Source organism: Kockiozyma suomiensis (assembly GCF_038497685.1).
Source record: "Kockiozyma suomiensis strain NRRL Y-17356 unplaced genomic scaffold V2V93scaffold_9, whole genome shotgun sequence".
In the NCBI taxonomy this organism is placed as follows: Eukaryota; Fungi; Ascomycota; class Lipomycetes; order Lipomycetales; family Lipomycetaceae; genus Kockiozyma; species Kockiozyma suomiensis.
In genome coordinates this window covers 534,472-553,075 of record NW_027117672.1, presented here as the reverse complement: position 1 = coordinate 553,075, position 18,604 = coordinate 534,472, and the positions used below count along the sequence as shown (strand labels likewise).

Here is an 18,604-nt window from a genome sequence, read left to right as displayed (position 1 = left end):
GTCGATATCCTCTTAACCAATGCTACATAAGTTGAATTGTACCTAGTTTTATTGATTTCCAGCTCTTAAAGTTCATTGGCGTATTACATAACCCACCTGCCGCCGGGGGCTTGCCCGCACGGCGATAAGATAAATGCGCCTTGCTGGCTTAATACCCCCCCAAAGAATCAGTCCCCAACGCCAAAAGCTTGGACCGTGCCTAAAACTCTGGTGGAAATAGATAGGTTGGAGTCCTGTACTCACTTCCACAGATGACTGGCCCTGTTCCCCGCAGTTCGTTTTTTAGATTGGCATTCCAACACAATCTTTCTTGCGTCAATTGCTTCAGAGGGGTTAATACTCGCCCAGTACTTGCTATCACTTGTCTCGGACGTTTACCTACTCGGCGCTATATATCCCAAACAATGGCGTCACTTCCCGCACTTCCTGTTATTAAGGCTATTGCTTCGCATCTTCCAACTAAAACCGCTATCATTCACAACAGCTCAAGAAAAGATTTCAACTATGGATCATTACTGAAAGACATCGCTCGATGGAGATCGGTTTTGGCAACCTTGGGAGATGCTACTGTCGAAAGTAAGCGTATTGCTATCATGGGTGAGAATAGCTACCAGTTTGTTATATGCTTGCTTGCAGCAGTATCGCTCCCTGACACTATCGCGGTTCCTTTATGCCCTTCTCACACCGCTCCGGAAATCACTTATCAACTCAATGACTCCGATTGCTGCGCTATCGTTGCCACGGAGAGATTCAAGGAGAAGCTGGCTCCCTTGGTTGGTGAGCGTCAGTTCATCATTTACGAGGATGTCGTTCTTCCAGAGTCGCAAGAAGTAGCCGTTGAAGAAGATACAACTGGAATAGTCAATTCTAGTGGTATTATTTTGTACACTTCCGGAACCTCTGGAAATCCCAAAGGCGTTGTCATCCCTAATGCTACGCTTACTGCCCAATCGCTGTCCTTAATTAAAGCATGGGAAATCAAGGAGACCGACACACTTTTGCATACTCTTCCTCTCCACCATATTCACGGAATCCTTAATGCCCTTCTGGTTCCCTTATTTGTCGGTGCTACTGTTCTATTCCAATTTCCATTTGCTGCAGGTCCTGTTCTTAGCCTGCTAGCTCATGAGGACGAGACTGCTCCAGCAATTACTATTTACACTGCTGTGCCAACTGTTTATTCCCGATTGTCGACTTTGTACCGCACTTTTACACCAGAAAAACAAGCTGAAGTCACTGCTGCTGTTCCTAAGAATCTACACTTGGCAATGTGTGGTTCCGCCGCTCTGCCTGACCCGTTGAGAAACGGATGGGCCGAATTATCTGGTGGTCAGCCTCAACTTCTTGAGCGATATGGTATGACCGAGGTTGGAATGGCGCTTAGTCAACCCTTGAGCGAGGATGAGCGCAACAGTGGTAGTGTGGGTAAGCCCCTCCCTGGCGTTTACGCCAGATTAGTCGACAAGGACACCTTTAAAGTATTGTATGAGTCTGTCGGTTGGGAATCTGAGAAGTGGTATGCTGCTGAGCCCGCTTCAGAGGACGATCAGGTCCTGGGAGAGATCGAGCTGTCCGGTCCCACCATTTTCAAAGAATACTGGCGCAAGAAGGAGGCTACGGAAGAATCTTTCACTACTGACGCAAGCGGACGCAAGTGGTTCAAGACTGGTGATATAGCTGGTGTTGACGGTGCTGGCAGATGGTGGATTAAGGGTCGTGAATCTATGGATATCATAAAATCTGGCGGCGAGAAGATTTCAGCTTTGGAGATCGAGCGTGAGATCCTCTCATTGGAGGGTATTCTGGAATGTGCTGTGGTTGGTCTGCCTAGTCTGGAGTGGGGCCAGTCAGTTGCTACTGTTTTGGTTATGGCTGATGGATATTCTCCTATGGAATTTGCTGACTTGAAAGCCCAGTTACGTTTGCGCTTGACTGGATACAAGCTTCCAAAGGAGTTGAAGATAATTGACCAGATTCCTCGAAATCAGATGGGCAAAGGTAAGCTGTTAGCTTTATTTTTATACTGGTTTGATATTAACCTTGATTTCTATTATAGTTAACAAAAAGACATTGGTTAAGCAAGTGTGGCCAGAAAAGTTCTAATTGTGTAGTACATATAAGATAAGCAAATAGCTATAGAATGTGATGAGTCTGTCTGCTGTCGATGTTTCGTTCATGCATGTGCATTATATGTAATCAACTCTAAAATACTGAGTGATTTAATTTGGCTTTTCCCGTTTCTGTATCTGAAGTGATAGTCGATAACGACGCCGGGAGTTTCCGGATGTTACATACAAAGTTGGACTCATCGCACCTTGGTTATCGACGACATGAATGCGGACATATACGACTCTAAGACAATATTCCATTGCTTTCTTTGTCGTATTCTAAGTAGAATTTCTATCAAGGATATTGACTACTCCTTGGATACTGATATTGATAGTGACTCCTATTTTATTGCATAGTAAAACACCCAGTAAAACATAACCACCATCTCAAAGTTATTCTAAAAACATAGAGCTAATATTTTGACAGATAAAAACTAAATTATAGAAGCAAACCCCTCACTCCCATCTATCAGGTCCAAAATAACCTTTCGCCGGGATTGGGAAAATAGTTGCAGTGCCGTCACCATCTACACCAGCATTAGATACAGTCTTTCCCCACCAAGGAATGCTGACATTGGTGACCTGCAAAGTAGCGAAAATCAAAATTGCGCAAAGAGCAACACCGGCACTAAGAGCCGCAGTCAATACAAAGTTGTATTTAGTCCACCAAGCAAGATAATGACGACGGATATAGTACATAAAGATAAAACTGATCTCGAGTCCAGGAGTATAATACGACAGGTTATATCCAGACTGGAACAAGTTCATACCAGCAAGGCAAAGAATTGGGTTGAAATTCTTCAGCCATTTGAGTAATTTGAATCGCATCAAGAACGCACGCAAGTAGAAGCAAGGAGCACCAATAAGCACACCGATAAGGAACGCCCATTTAAGCATAGGATACAAAGTGGAAAACATTCGTGCAGGTCCGACAACACCCCAAACCAAGGTGGCCGTATAAAGTGCATTGGGGAACGGGCACACAAATCTGTTGGACTGATCCGAGGCGCAGAGATCAGGGAAAGACTTTACCAGGACATTGTACGCACCAATAGTAACTAAAGTCTGGATCAATGTGGCCAACAACTGGCCACGAAGCAAAGCACGAGGAGGAATCTTTGCGTAATGACCCAATTTTTGGTCACCAATCAGACTTTCAGCCTGAGCATCAACGTTCCAACCGTAGACACGACAAATCATGTTGGCAATGGCATGCTCTGGAATCATATAGCCGGCAACGACAATGGCAATATCATTGAAACCCAGCTCGTAACCCGTAATGGAAAAGATAATTGCACTAGGGAAAATGAGGAAAATGCAAATAACAATAATAACAATAATGGACCACCAAGGTGTATTTGTGGGGTAAATGACGCAAGCAATAATACCAAACACAAGAGAAAGTAGAAGAATACACAGATACCACCAGTCTGGAACTTCTGGGTACTTCGCCATAATTCTGCAGAGAGCGTCATCGTAGTTATCGAAATTGGATCTTCCGCGGTAACGTAAAGCTTTGTAAAATCCGCCAAATCTCTCTTTCAAGGCTCGCCATTCAGCCAATCCAATGTAAACAACAGACATGGTGAACATCACAAACTCAGATCCATAGCACATCAGATATCCCATAGACAAAAATGGTGGAGAGTAATTCTTGTAATTCGCCAAGTTCAAAGTCAAGTCATCGTTCACAATTCGCGACGCATTGTACTTGTTCCCCTGATTGTCGAAAGAACTAGTAGAGTTGATAGGAATGTGACCCATCCACTTGTAATTTCTGTAATATAATCCGAGCATAATCAATCCAGCGATGAACATACCGGAATACTGATTAGCCAAAGAGAAGAACGGAACGGCCAAAGGAGCAGTGTAGCCAATAACACCCCAGTCGAAAGTAGTCAAAGGGTTGTATCCCAAGCCAATTCCTGAACCGGTAACAATAGCCAGATTCTTGTTCTGAGGAGCAATCCAAGTCATCCAGTTGAAGGTACTGAGAGCAGTGAAAATAAAACCGGGAAGCCAGTAGTAGATCATCATGCAACCCAGCACAATGAAAAAAAATTTGTAACGTGAGATTGTCCATCCATGGATACTGTGTTTCTCCTCAGGAAGCAGAAGAGTACGGTTCAGCATCACAGTGGGAAGCAGCGACGGCCAAATAGCCTTTGCGGGGTACACTGAAGTAATAATTAGTCTTGGAAGCTTCACGTTAGCAACTATAGTACTTACCAACAAAACGTCTAAGCAAACCAGCAAGTCCAAAGCCGAAGAACTAATAACTTGGTTAGCAAAGAATACATAGGATCTTTGATAAAGTTGACCTGCCTGAGTGGAACTAATTATGTTGTTAGCTTATAATTCCACTGAGAAGTAAAACAAGGACGACATACCTGTTCAGTAGAAAAATAAATCCGAAATCGACCCATCTTTGAGCTGTAGTATGGTTAGAATGTAAACTCTCGGGGAATAATAAGTATACAATGAACAACTTACCGAAAAAACGATCCAATTTCATGACAACGACATAACTCATGAAGTTACTAGAAGTAGAACCAACGTTTACCATAAGAGTAGCCAGCATCTGCTCCTTATTATTCCAGGGACCGGGATTGAGTGAGATTCGCCGTCCAAAGACAGTAAAACCCCAATCAGGCAAAACACGCTCTAGGAATTTGCCGCAAGGGTAAAGCAAAATTTGAATAGCAGTAGCTCCAATGGTAAGAGACGGCTGGCGGAAGGTGAACATCTGGTTAATGAAAGATCCGGCGGCAACCCAGCAGATTCCCAGAAAGTAGGCACGAACAGTCTCGACAGGCATATCCGGGTCATCCATTGGGTCGCAGACGGCGCGAACTTCCGGGTATGGCGAATGAAACTTGAGAACGGTTGCTTCAATTAAAATATCCAGGACATAGTCCTCATGTCCTTTTCCATAAGCATCCTCTCCAGCAAGAAGGCTTTGAATCTTCAGGAGCGAGCGCTCGGCAAAATTAGTATCATCACCATGATAGGCAGCCGCCGCAGTAAGCACTTGTATCGCTTCAGAAATCGACATTGTAAGCAGCATATCTAACAAATATTCCAAAACAGGGTCATTATCTAAGATATCCACCAAATCGTTATGGGCTTCGGAGTTAAAACGATCAAGCGCTCTCTGGCGAAGATCTGGAAGCTCAAGCTCTGTAACAGTAATATCGGTCTCATTTTTTCTATCCTCAATTACTGGAGCAGAAACCTGTGCTTCATTAATGGAGTACTCCTTCTCAGTCTTCAGATCCTGAGCAGACCTCTTGGACGCCTCGTCCGATTTCTCATCGTATTCAGCCATATTTGCCTCTGCTAACAGAATATTAGCAAGGAGTATCATGAAATGTCAAGAGCTTAACTTTCTTGACCACAAACAATTAGGCAAATGCTTACGCTTTCAAGTAGCCGCAGACACGATACAGTTATTGCCAACTTTTGAAGTCTTGAGCAACTATCCGATCACACAGGCAGAGCGGGGCACAGCAGAGTATATGTACTTGCTAATGTCAGTCGCGAGGTCTAATTGTCTTGGTTGTAACGAATTAGCGCTTAGTACTTATAAAGCTTATTGGTGCACTTGCATTGCTATCGGCCAAAGCTTCATCATTAATGCGGTCAGTGTTGCAAACAGTTGGTCAATGTGCGCGCGCTGACATTTCTAAATCTGATCTTTTTTTTTGTAAATATAGTCGAAGCAGCTGTAAAAACTGGCTGCTTGTCGATATTCTACGTAGTTTGACTAGACGGTTGCCATATTAGCTTCGTATCATTCGAGTCGCAGTCTTATCGTGATGGTCGACCTGTCGGCTCTTATCGTACGGAAGCTGTGTCCGTGATTAGGCCCGTGAGACATATTATGTCAAAGCGCAAACCCTTCCAAATCTTAATTATCCCTCTGTTATCGCATGTGGTGGTTTATCAGCCGCATTCCCTCCTACACCCACTGCATTTTCTGGTGGCTTACTACTTGTCGCCCCTAGCGATAACAATTTCCTGAAAGAAATTACTTACTTTTGGCAATTAATAGTCTTTGACGAAGATCTCATGTTTTAGAAATTATTCGCACTCAGCCTTGTGCGTGACTAAATTATTTCAATTTTCAACAATGGGTTATTTTCGATATGAGTTGCCCTTCAGCAATTTGAACCTTAGCTGAATGCCGCTGAGATATCCTCATTTTGCTGAGAAGTATATAGAGAGCTGCTCAGATCGTAGTTATACTACAGGGCCATAATAAGGAAATCCAGTTTAGACTGCTAATCCGTCAGGAGATGGCGGGTCGTTCATTGTCTTATCGCACTGCTGAAATAAGTTTTTAAAGAAAAACGCCTATCATTTATCGTTCAGAAGCTTATGATTCGTGGTCAGCGGGAATTTTTTGGGCTCAAGTTGACAGAATGTAAGTTATGCTGAGGATGTGTATCGGCGACTGAGTCTGAAACAGATTGAGCTAGAAAGTGGTCCGCATATTGGTATAGAGCCGCTTATCGTAAAAGTTCTGATTGCAACTACGTAGACAGAGTCAAGCGTGTACAAATTATCCGCTATCAAGACCGACTCTCTGAGCGCGGTAACGAGACAGAGTGATTCGCTCAGCGAGTCACCCGATGGCCTTAGAGTTTAAAATGGAAGCGACAAGTAGTCTTGGCACTATAATCTGTCTGGTACTCAAACTCCAGATTCAGATCCCGAAATTCAGTACGAAAATCTTCACGATTGAGCGAGGTCTTTAATGTTTTGCAATCATTCTGAGATTAAAACTAGAAAGCAAGATCCCTATGAGGTAGCAGCTGAGATCTGTTGACATCTCCAAATCAATAAGAGAACAGCAGTCACAGCCACGCCTCAGCAGCTTTCAGGGAGCTTCACTATTTACCGACACGGAGCTAAAGGGAGAAAAGTCTTTATGGAGACTTCAATTTGGAAGGTGATATCAAATACATGAAAGCATCAATGTTTCAAGAGCACGAGTTGCTATCTGCAGGCAGGCAAACCAGCATAGTGTGGTAGAACCGTAGAAGCTATCGCTAGTTGAGTTCAGATGCCGGGCGGGGACTTGATTTGACAAAATCCGGACCACCCCTGCAAAATTGTATCCGCCTAATTTGAGATGCCTAAATCTATCATTTTTGACGAGTGTATAGCTATTTAGAAATTTTGCTGTAAATACAAATCGCTGTTTTATAATCTCCGTGAATCGTAGTTGAACTAAGATATACAAAGAGAAATTGCGATAAGCATTTTGTGATCCGTGCTCAAGGTAGCATATATGCGCTAAATACGAGTACAAACCGGATGAGCGTAATTTTCATTACTACCCAGAGAGAGTTGCCTATTTCCTTTTTTTGCCCTTACCTCTTCATTGCGATTTTCTGGCTCATATCCATTTCTGGCGTGGCAAAAGTGTGCGTAGAACCAGCTTCAAATTTCGATCTAATCAACGGTATCCCGGCATTCGAATACCGTCTGTGCATACGCATATACCAGCCCGAGTCAGAGCGTCTCTAACGAGAAAGTTTTTTGCCCCTGGGAAAATCTGGTGCAGTAATATTTCAGCTAATAAAATAATGAGACTGGGGTGTACTTGACAGGCTACATGCCTGAACGTTTTCGCCATCACGAAACAGGATGAGAGCTTAAATTTCTCCCTTATGAAATTATCAACGCTTGCACACTACCACTAGGGATATACGCCCATCTTCTCAAAGACAGTAAAACGGGAGTATGGCTTAGATTGTTTCATAACAGATGCTATCATTTGATCCAAACTACAGAAAACTATCCCATTTATCTTAAAAAACGGGACCGTTTCTGCAAAAGAAGCGCTAAGTACAGTGCTACATAGCTCTTATAAATGCACATTCAGCGGCGCCAGAGGTGACGATCGGTATGTAAAACCTGTTAGCGAGTTATAATCCGGAGATTGCCAGACCGCGGAGACACTGCCTGATAGATATATAGCTTTCTGCGGCTTGGCGATGTAACCTTCGAGCCGCACCACTATAGTCAGAAATCTCAAATGTCATCCTTCTATGCCAATTCAAATCTGCTCGTAAACGACTCTTTTACTTCAAGCCAGCATCACTAAAGACAATGAAATGACAGTGATCTTGTATTCTTAATGAAATGAACAGCTCTAATCCAGATGAGCGCCTGTTAATGGCGCGTGCAAATTATCACGGCGCACGAAATAATTTTGAAGACGATACAGCATCCAGTTGGCACTCCGAAATTGTCACGCGAAGTGATCCCATGGATAAAGAAGAATATTTGAAACTAGGTCATTTGGTGTGTTTGAATTTAGGAATGCCTGAGACTGGTTATGCGTGCTTAATTGGAGTGAGTATTCATTTTGAGGTAAAGAGACTGAACATCGTTCATTAAAGACATCATTCAATAGTTTCTTGATTTCTGTGTTAGGGACTCTAGTTCTATTTTTGATGCGCACGAAGAAAGAGATGGACGATCTATTGATTGCAAGGAAGGTGACATGTTAAAGAGTGCATTCAAAGGATGTGTACGAGCTGCTCTAGACTTGGGAGTGTGCCAGTATGCTGTTAGGCATTCTTATGACTTGATAGCCATGTTTCCAGAAGACGTGCAGGTATTGAGCGTCCGTCCGTTAAAGGCATTAGTCCATTTGCTAACTAGCAGTTAGAGTTACCGAGTAGCTGTGCGCAGCCACATGGCTATGAATGACCCAGATAAGGCGATTACTTTACTCAAGCGCGCAAAGGAGAAACATAAACATCTGAAGGAGCATTTAATGCCGTTGGAACGGTCCATTTACATGCTGTACAAATCTCTAGACCCACCCTTTGATATTTTTTGCGGCAATCCTCCTCAAAATGCCAGAGATCCTGTTCAGATGTTTCCAATTGAGTTAGTCGTCAATCATATATTGAGAGATACTTCTACTCGCAAACTTTGTCAACTTTTGAGAGTTTCTAAAAAATGGCAAATCACCATTGAAAAATCACCTTCTTTATGGCAAACCCTTATATTTCCTGATACTATTACAATAATCAGAAGAAGCGACATCTGGAGAGCAATTCTGAAAGCAAGAGGTCAGCTTAAACGACTCGAAATTGGAGACTGCCTTGCACGTGCAGACTCGCGTATACTAATAGCTGAACTGGTGTCATTACCCGACAAATCAGAAATTACATTTCCGACCGAACTAAACTGGTCTTCTTCATTAGAGATCAGTAGAAGCGATCTTTTACAAAATCTTGAATCTCTCAGACTGTCATTTTGCAGCATATTTGGTCGTATCGAACTTTGGGATACATTAGCATACAGTATAATGAAAAACCTGAAAGATCTACACGTTAGATTTGAAGACTCTGAGTCTATTATGCCGCTGGTTCTTACAGGACATCTTCCAAATCTCGAAGAGCTACGATTTCAGCTTCCATACAAAATTATAAAATTCCACCATCGAGTCACATACAATACTAACGAGCAATTTTTGAAAGCCAAGCCAAAAATACATCAAAAATTGCAAGTATTGCAAATCGGTGGTCCAACAAATTTTCTTGATCACTTCCCTTATACACAGGATCACCAACGATGGGAGGTTTGCGTCACTGACTTAAGATCGATCCTTCAATTTTTTCCAAATCTTCTTGAGCTACATCTAATCGCCTGTCATACAGTTGACCAATTTGTCAGTGAGGAGTTTATACCAGCGTTGACTGAGTCTTATCTGCTTGACCTACTGAGTCTGACACCACAGCTCGAAGTTTTAAATCTTGACAGATCACAATTATATACTATGCCATCGATACCTAAGACGTGCCGTAAATTGATATTAAATGGGTTTCTTTCCACATTACCATATCCGATTGTGCTTATCGATGGTACGTGGCATTTCGATGATTTCGGAGTTTCTCGTGAGGTTCCCGCCAAGCGAGTAGATGAATTCAAGTCGATCAAAGATCTCACTCTTCTCTCATTTTCCCGCGCTGATCATGAGCTGATTACTCATCTTGCACGCTTTGATGCGGGGTTAGAGGCTTTGAATTTGAACGAAACTTCTGAATCTATCAATTGGAAGTCTTCCATCGCTGGCAGGCATATCTCCGTTCTTAGTGATCCTTCAGCTTATGGGTTATCTTCTGCGCTAGCGCGCTCAGGTACCTTGATTGAAACTGTGGGAGCAATGTTCCCTGGTCTCCGGAGGTTATCTATCGGATATAACTGGATGGTTGATGATTCGGTTCTTCAGTGTATCGGAAGCCAATTTAGTGAACTGGAATATCTGGATATTTCAGGAACTGCAATCTCCAGTCTTGGAGTTACGAAGCTTCTTTGGAGATCTTGCAAAGATGCCCAAATGATTATCGAAGGGTATTTATCTGGTGTAGCTCTGGAAGATTATATAATTCCATTAATGAGGTTGCGCCATAGGCAAAGCCTCAAAACATTGCTGGTGACCAAGTGTCAAGCAATCGATCAGCTCTTCTTTAAGTACTGGATGAGCACAGGCGTTGAGATTCACGGCGATAGCTTCGTTGACGAAAAAGCAATGCAATTAGTGCGTGAAGAAGAAAACAGGTAAGTTAGTTTATCCATTATCGATAATACTCGATGATTGACATCATTTAGGATATTCCATAATCAATATGAGAATACGACTTCAAAAAAGCCATCCACGGCATGGCATCGTTCAGACGGCCACAATGTATTGCTTGGTTGAGTTCCGCGGCTCGGCGTAGATCGTAACATTGTTGAAGTCATACAGGTTCTTAACGAGAATCCTAGCTTGCCTTGAAGGAACTCTCAAAAATTTAGATTCGGCGGCGCGATTAACTTAAAAAGGTGAGGACACCTTGAAGGGAAGATGTCTGAAATATGATGTAACGCGCCGAACGATTGATCGTCTAATACGGAGCTTCTTGGGCTCCTCTTATACGCACACACTTTGAGCTTTCTCAAGATACTCATTAATATTCGTTATTTCCAGAAGCCACACGAACGACCAGCCGTAGATCATAGATCTGCACTCTGCGAATGCTCGAAATCATGCTTCTCGGCAAACTTTACCTACATAGAGCGCGCTGGATGAGCGAGCATGCGTAAAAGCGTAAAACAAGTCGTTTTCCAACTTTATTCGATTAAAACGTGAATTTGACAGCGAGACAAGAAGACTTCGTGCGGCTCTCGAATCAAGTCAGTAAACCTTATTTGGACTACGATTTAAGCTGTTGACCGCCACCGCTGCTCGCCCAATCCCGAGAGCGTAATTCTCGCGAGACTTTTTTTTCGATCGCTCACCAGGATATCAACATATTTCGACTTTACTCGTTACAGTGGAGGCATAAAGTGCTTCTAGATATCATTTTGAAGCTTAGGAGCCAGTCAATGAATATTTTTACGATTCTGGACTTCCCTTGCGCTAACTGAGTTATCATTCACGAGTCCGGTTTCTTCCGTCGGTCTGGCGTGAGCTTGTTGTGGTCACTCTTGTGCTCCAATCGACCAATCATCCACATTATGCCTGGTCTAGCTCGGTTTTCTCTTCTCTTTGTTGCTTATCCTACTATAACTGCTGCTATTGTCTCGGCTTTCAGACGTCTGCAGTACCCGTTCTTTGACCGGATCATCTCCCAGCCGATCCAAGTGCAGTTTTTTCATCGCACGGCAGCAAGCGCCTTAACACTAACTGCTCCAGCCAGTGCAGCAACTGCTACATATGCTTCGCCACCAAATATTGGATCTACCACCACAAGTTTAGGAAATGGGGCTAATAATAAGCCAGCGAGTGGCGCTGGATTCAGCTACTTAATTAGCCCATCTTTCCACCCAAAGAACCGCAAGTCTGCTAATGGCAAGATTCGGCAACGGAAAAACGGCAGACCCGATTCTGGGGAAGACTGCTATTTCTTCACCAAGATCAGAGACTCTGATTCCGTTGCGCTGGGTGTCATCGACGGCGTTGGCGGTTGGAATGAAATTGGCGTTGACGCGACCGATTTTAGTCATACACTCGCTGAGACCATGACTGAGCTTACCTCTAAACTAGTCATTGACTCGGCTAAAGTAGATCCGGAAAATCAAATTGCGTCAGATTATGCTTTCCCTCCTCTAGTTCTTCTGGATGCTGCTTATACTGCTGTCAAATCCTCGGGCGAGGTGAAGGCCGGTGGCTCGACGGCGTGTGTGGGTGTTGCTCACAGCAATGGTACACTGCAAGCCGCTAACTTAGGAGACTCTGGATTTTTCATTTTCAGAGACGGAAAATTACATTACATGTCTGATCCTCAGACTCACTTTTTTAATGCGCCATATCAGCTGGCCATAATACCTCAGCAAATTATCGAGGAAAATGCTCGCCGCGGTGGGAAGAATTTTGACGATAAACCTAGCGATGCTAGCTTGTCCACTCATAAGCTAAAACATGGAGACGTCGTCGTATTTGTCACCGACGGTATCTTAGATAATTTAGCACCGCAAGACTGTCTGCGGATAGTTAGCGAAGAAATGGTTCTGAACGGCAACTGGATTGTTGATAGAAGATCTGGTGACATACATGCTAATGCTAGCGATAAGCAATATACCGGAGTTGACTCGCTGGCGAGAAGAATTGTTGGCGCTGCCTTTAAAGCTAGCATCGACCCCAAAACAGATGGACCGTTTGCGAAAGAAGCTCAAAGACAAGTAAAAGTTCTTTACAAAGGAGGAAAGCCTGATGATATTACTGCCGTTGTCATGTTTGTGCAGCAATCATTAGGAGGTCGTCCACAAGATAAACTATAATGTACAGATGTATGTCTTTTGCGCTTAGAAAATAAAAAAGTTTGTTGGTTAGCTTGCAGACTATGTCGGATTTGAATGATGACTGGTTGGGTTTATATTGTTTCCTTGTTTGTGACTTGTTGTTATTTCACATTCACATGATTGATTGGCGTTAGCTTTCTTATAGGTTTTTTGGATTTTTAATATTGGTTTGTGACTTGGTGAACTACATGGAGCTCGACAGTTTTTAATAATAGTTCGTCTACCTTGATCGTTATGTATCTACACTGAAAATAGTGACTGCTTGTAGCTTACTTAGTTTACTTGAAGTTTCTTGTGGACTTAAAATATTTATTTTGCGCAACCGGGATACCCAATACTAACCAAACGCAACCAAATACTATACATTTACAATTAAAAAATCACACCAATAATTTCTAAAACCGTAAAAACAAAAGATACTAGCGCAGTCTCCAGCTAGGGAATCTCGCCACTATTAAACCACTAAACATTAACATTTTTACAACTTTACACATGCTGGTATGTGGAAAGGTAAATATCGAAAGAAGTGCCATTGTAAGCGGAAGACTTCAGACGCCATTGTCTGTTGACTTGATCTATAGTGCCGTGCACTTAGACAATGACACACATGTAATTGGGGCCAGCAGAGGCGACTATGAATATGTCAGTAACTGTCACCGTAAGTTTTATGAAAGAATATCTGAAGAACTTGCCAACTGCGACAGGCTTTGCAACAGTAACAGGTTCCATCTCGAAATACCGTTTAAGAGATTTGAAAAACCAGCTAGGGAAGCAATAACAAGAGCAGAGTAGCAAAGAGAAACAGAAGCGGCATGGGAGGGATATCGGCGTGATTTATATATAAAACATCTGGCACGATAGAAGACACGATGTCTCCACCTTGAGGAAGTTGATCGGATTTGGCTACCAGATGGACCGGGGTGCGAGGGGATAACGATATGAGGCATTGATGTCCACCGGAGGTTTTCCAGAAGTAAGGTATTTCATCACAATGTTCTAATACAGTATAGAGTAGACTAGAAACTTTACCAGTTCGTCCATGTCTAGATGTCTTATTCTTATTGAAGGGATATAGATCAAAAAGACAATTCTTGAATATTCATTTGAAAGTTCTGCAATACTTATTTGAATGATAGCGATACAGCAGTCAAACAAGACAGACAAATTGATTCGGTATGACATTAATCAGAAGCATACCTCCAATCAAACAGATAGTAGCATTTAGCAAAATCAAAGCGACGTTAACAAATGCGGTTTAGTGACTGGTGCTGTAGCAGCAGCTCAACATCAGCCTGCCTCCAGCTTCTTCCGCAATCTCATAACTGCTTTGGATTTGCCCAATTTGCATAGCTATTTTCTGAAAGTAAATATTCCCAGTATATAGCATCATAAGAATGCTGTCCTGCTTCTATTTTCAAGAAATATCTGCTAACTTTCAGAGGTATACGACTCATAAAGAAAACAGAGGCAATACCTTCATACACAGTAAACTGAACAACGGCCACAAAAATAAAGAAAAACCCCTTTTTTACTCTATAAAGTATAACCAGGTCAAAAAAGTAAATCGGTAAAGAAATTAGAAAGCGATGCGGATGATCTCAGAGATTTGGCTTTAGTATTGTTCATCAAGGTATTGTTCAGATCGCCCATGCCGACAGAACTAGTTTTTTTTTGGCGGGTAATAATCACAGGATTCAAATTCTATCGGAAGAATGAATTTGCATAGCAGAAAAGTGTCCATATTCTGAAAGCGAGAAAAGCGGTAAGCGAAGATAATTGTGATTGCAAATGTGCTGGCATTGGCACATGTGGAGATATCTAGTTATTCCAGCATTGTATTTTGATCTTACAAGTGTCATTCAAAATACTTATCTAGCAAGTTTGCTTGCCATTGATAAAATCCTATCAATGTAAAATACGATTCCTGTGCTAATAAATTCGGGTATATGAAACAAATAGAGGGTAAATCAAGAAATCTGCTGTTTTGTAATGTGGGGGCGATCATTCAACAAAAAACTCCTCAGACCGGCTATTGGCAACTTATCTACAACGTGGACGGTTTCTAATCGATAAAATGGACCACTAATTTTTGTTGCCATACACAGTAGAGATTAACACTCCCTTTATTAAAAAAGGTTTACAGTGCTTATAATTTTATATATACTGGCAATTTGATATATAGAATTAATGCAGAGGAAAATCTTGATAGATCGACCGTTTGCGCTCAAATTACGGCACACCATATTTTAGCCGTCTTAGCATCAAGTAGCCTACTTCGTTAATCACACAATATCAGTGCTTCTGTATTGCTTTATGAATAAAATCTTTATCAAGAAATCACACAGTCACCATCAGGTGGGTTCTCTCCATCATGCCATGCTGCCAGAGCCTCCGCAGAAATACCTCCTCGGCCATCCCGTATTCTAACAGCCAAATCAGCAAGTAAATGTCTAGCAAATCTAGTATCCACCATCCCTTGTCGCGAGTTATCTTCGTTAGCTGCAATGATGCCGTACTCATCATTGATCTTGCAGCGAGTAGGCCCAAGAAACTTTCGAGGCGCGAGAGCACGCTCTTGGATCAGCTTATTGAACTCAGAACGAGCAGATGATTTCGAGTCATTACTCTGTCGAGCAGATGTAAAACTATTAGCAGATTTAGACTGATTAGCGCGATCTTCTTGGGCCTGCTGCTCCCTTGCCATTTTAATTTCGATATCGTTTGGAGAGTATTCAATATAAGTTTGAAATGAGTCACTTGCGTCGCTGAATCTTTCTGAATTATACGCCCATCGATTAAAATTTGCGCTCGGTGAAGGCTGATAGTCGACACTATAAGGACTGAAAATTTTAATGGTCCTATCAATTCCCGAAACTGCAATTTGTGGAATCTGGGGATGCGGTTGCATCACATTCACAATTTCCGTGTCTGCCTGTAATATGTTGACAACTTGTGATGTGTGTTTATTCCAGATAAAAAGATGTCCTGAATCAGACCCCGACATCACATACTCATCTTCTGCGCCAAAAAAATTTACATCTTTGACTGTTTGGACGTTACAATGTCCCTTATAGCTAGCGATTGGGTATACGATCGGCACGTCCGATTCCACGCTTTCGGGATCATTCCTTGAGTTGGCAGTGTAGCCGTAATTCATCCAAGAAACGTCGTCGTCATCGTCATCGTCGTCATCGTCGTCATCGTCGTCATCGTCATCGTCGTCATCTTCATCGCCGACCTCATCCCCTTCATTGTCATCATCCTCATCGTCGATATCTTCGTCATCATTTTCTCCGTCTTCGTCAACATAGCTGTCATCCTCTATTGCCCCGGCATTTAGATCGGCCACGTAGTCATCATCGGACTCTTCACTGCCAAAAAATTGATTTTCTGAGTTACCCTCAGAAGCCTGCCTCAAATTTAGATTCGTTGAAGCATATTCATCGATCCATATCGATGTCGAGTCCTCATCTTCGTCAGCAGCGACAAAATGCTCCAAATTCTCATTATCTGAACTAAAAGATGATGACAATAACGCCATTTCAGACGAAGGTATTTCATAATCATCAACATCGCTCTCGGTGAAATATACAACGTCATCAAGATTACTGTCTGTATTCCTAATATCCAGATCATCGTCTCGTGCAGATTCTTCTGAAACCCAAGGTCCTTGGGGAATTTCAGTTACATCATAAAGTTGAGCATTGACATCTATCTGCTCTGCGTCATGTGTCAAATTGCTAGCCCAATCGGACCCGAAAGCACTCAGTAGGACTTCATTTGTGATTTTCAGCGCCTCTCGCTTCAACAAAGCTTGGACATATGGCGCCCAATACTGCGACTGTCTCTTGACATCTTCAAATGTGTTTTCTTCACGCTGAGACTTTAATTTCTGAGCGATATGATACTCTGATATTGCTATTATTTCCGTGGTTACTGGATGCCGCACAGGCATATGGTTTTCGTATGCCATTTGCCTAAACCAGTCAGGATCAGGGATAGGCAGAGTCCGTGGTTCTCTGGGATCTGCAAACATATGCTCTACAATAGCGTGAATAAGATCGTACCGGACAGACCATCCGTATGGCGACCGAAGTGGTCCTTTGTCACTCATTTCTTGTTCAAGGTCATTTGAGTCAGACTCATTATCTGATACTTGACGCTCTCGGATGAGACTATCGCGATATGCGCGTACGTAACGAAGAAAGTGTAGGATGCTAAACACAAGCTTATAAATCTGAATCTGTGGCTCTGTACGAGGAAGTAGAAAAAACCTAAATCTTTCAAATACATGTTCGGCAACCGGAAGACCGCCGTCAAAGTCGCTCGAATTGAAAAACATACTGCGGAGCTGCTTATAAAGACGATGGATCGGTGCGAGAGAAAAGTTTTGGTCAGATAATAAATCCTGATGACGAGAGAATAATGATTCCGAGTCGCTCTGGGAGCTAGGCTGCACATCTGAGCCTGACACACTGTTCTGAGCTGGAGTCCCACCGATTGTATCATCAGTCGAAGTGTGTCTCCGCTTCCTCGTAGAAGAAATAAGCGGCTCTTCGCCGGAAGCATTCGTAGTATGAGCTCTCCTTTCAGCGGGCGTTTTGATTTTTTTGGAACTAGAAAACCGCAATGTGCTGCTGCCGCTATTTACCGCATCTTTGACAGGAGCGTTTATATCAAACAGATAGACAGCATCTGCAGACCAACTACCAAGTAGCTCATTGGGGTTCGATGTTGAAAATTTAGAAGCTGTGATATGATGCCCAGACCTCGACTTTGGCATGAATTTCCTCACGCATTGGGTACTCTTTGAAGCATCAGTTGGCATACCCCACTTTTGACGAATGTCTCTAGGAAGATATCGACGATCGTGGAGAAAAAGACATGGATGAGATCCGCCTACTGCTAGATACTGTGGTTGCAAAGGCGAAAGAGTGAGAGTGTTCAATGAGATGCGTAGAGAGCGATACGAAATTAAGGGGGGAGACACAGAGTCATCCAGAGAGCGGTAGCGTTCGGGCGCTCGTAGATCGATCTGGCGAATATCACCTGGTACATATATTAGTATTCTCATCCATTGTGATAACACATTTTTGAATCGTACCGTCCTCGCTGCATGTCAGAAAGAGGTGCGAGCTGTCACCGTCAGGTACAATGCGCTTCACGCGATCTCGGTAGCATCGAAACACATCTCGATTCCTAGCTGCGCCGTTGTTGAGGTCAAAAACGCGTACCTCAGAGTCACCAGCAGCGGTAACAATCACACTATTGTTGGAGTGAGGCATGAACTTTACGGAGAAGATGTTACGTGTATGACCGGTCATAAACCGAGTCTGCAGTTGATAAGATGGCTTATCGGTCGAGTAGATATTGACATGCATGTCATCAGAGCCAGAAGCCAGTAGACGACCATCTGATGACCAACATAAAGCGTTGATGCATCCCGTATGCCTGCAATAAGATGAGATCAGGCTGCGAATTGCGAGAAGCTATATCTCGGAGGATCTTACCCGTATAGCTGGTGAGTGAGCTCCAGGTCTTTGACAAAGAGCTTGGAAGAGTAGACATGAGGAATGGCTGAGCCACGGTTGAGCTCCCGGTCAAGAAGACTGCATGCGAAGGACATGGCAGCGCAACGAATCCATGCTAGGCTGGCTGAATACAGCTTCTACACAGGTAATGAGAAA

General features: G+C 42.9%; 5 protein-coding genes across 5 annotated transcripts; 3 read left to right on the top strand and 2 right to left on the bottom strand.

The window, feature by feature from the left end:
• Positions 1 to 404: 404 nt before the first annotated feature.
• V2V93DRAFT_359741 (uncharacterized protein) lies at positions 405 to 2,103 on the top strand (the record flags this gene model as incomplete). The annotated part of the gene is made up of 2 exons (XM_066908102.1): positions 405 to 1,998; positions 2,057 to 2,103. The coding sequence occupies 2 exons, from the start codon at positions 405 to 407 to the stop codon at positions 2,101 to 2,103; spliced, it is 1,641 nt and encodes a 546-aa protein (XP_066765061.1).
• A 461-nt stretch (positions 2,104 to 2,564) lies between these two features.
• Positions 2,565 to 5,436, bottom strand: V2V93DRAFT_359740 (OPT oligopeptide transporter protein-domain-containing protein; the record flags this gene model as incomplete). The annotated part of the gene is made up of 4 exons (XM_066908101.1): positions 2,565 to 4,310; positions 4,338 to 4,443; positions 4,499 to 4,541; positions 4,602 to 5,436. The coding sequence occupies 4 exons, from the start codon at positions 5,434 to 5,436 to the stop codon at positions 2,565 to 2,567; spliced, it is 2,730 nt and encodes a 909-aa protein (XP_066765060.1).
• Positions 5,437 to 8,105: 2,669 nt separating this feature from the next.
• V2V93DRAFT_285847 (uncharacterized protein) lies at positions 8,106 to 11,235 on the top strand. Its single transcript, XM_066907207.1, has 4 exons — positions 8,106 to 8,474; positions 8,536 to 8,739; positions 8,794 to 10,694; positions 10,746 to 11,235. Exons 1-4 carry the CDS (start codon positions 8,262 to 8,264, stop codon positions 10,834 to 10,836), a joined length of 2,409 nt encoding a protein of 802 aa, XP_066765059.1. The 5' UTR covers positions 8,106 to 8,261; the 3' UTR covers positions 10,837 to 11,235.
• Positions 11,236 to 11,633: 398 nt separating this feature from the next.
• V2V93DRAFT_381152 (phosphatase 2C-like domain-containing protein) lies at positions 11,634 to 12,896 on the top strand (the record flags this gene model as incomplete). Its single annotated transcript, XM_066912092.1, has 1 exon — positions 11,634 to 12,896. The coding sequence occupies one exon, from the start codon at positions 11,634 to 11,636 to the stop codon at positions 12,894 to 12,896; it is 1,263 nt and encodes a 420-aa protein (XP_066765058.1).
• A 2,027-nt stretch (positions 12,897 to 14,923) lies between these two features.
• On the bottom strand, positions 14,924 to 18,590 carry V2V93DRAFT_371955 (WD40-repeat-containing domain protein). The gene is made up of 3 exons (XM_066910638.1): positions 18,428 to 18,590; positions 18,022 to 18,368; positions 14,924 to 17,966 (listed from the first exon to the last, which is right to left on the bottom strand). Exons 1-3 carry the CDS (start codon positions 18,541 to 18,543, stop codon positions 15,247 to 15,249), a joined length of 3,183 nt encoding a protein of 1,060 aa, XP_066765057.1. The 5' UTR covers positions 18,544 to 18,590; the 3' UTR covers positions 14,924 to 15,246.
• Between the last annotated feature and the right edge of the window lie 14 nt (positions 18,591 to 18,604).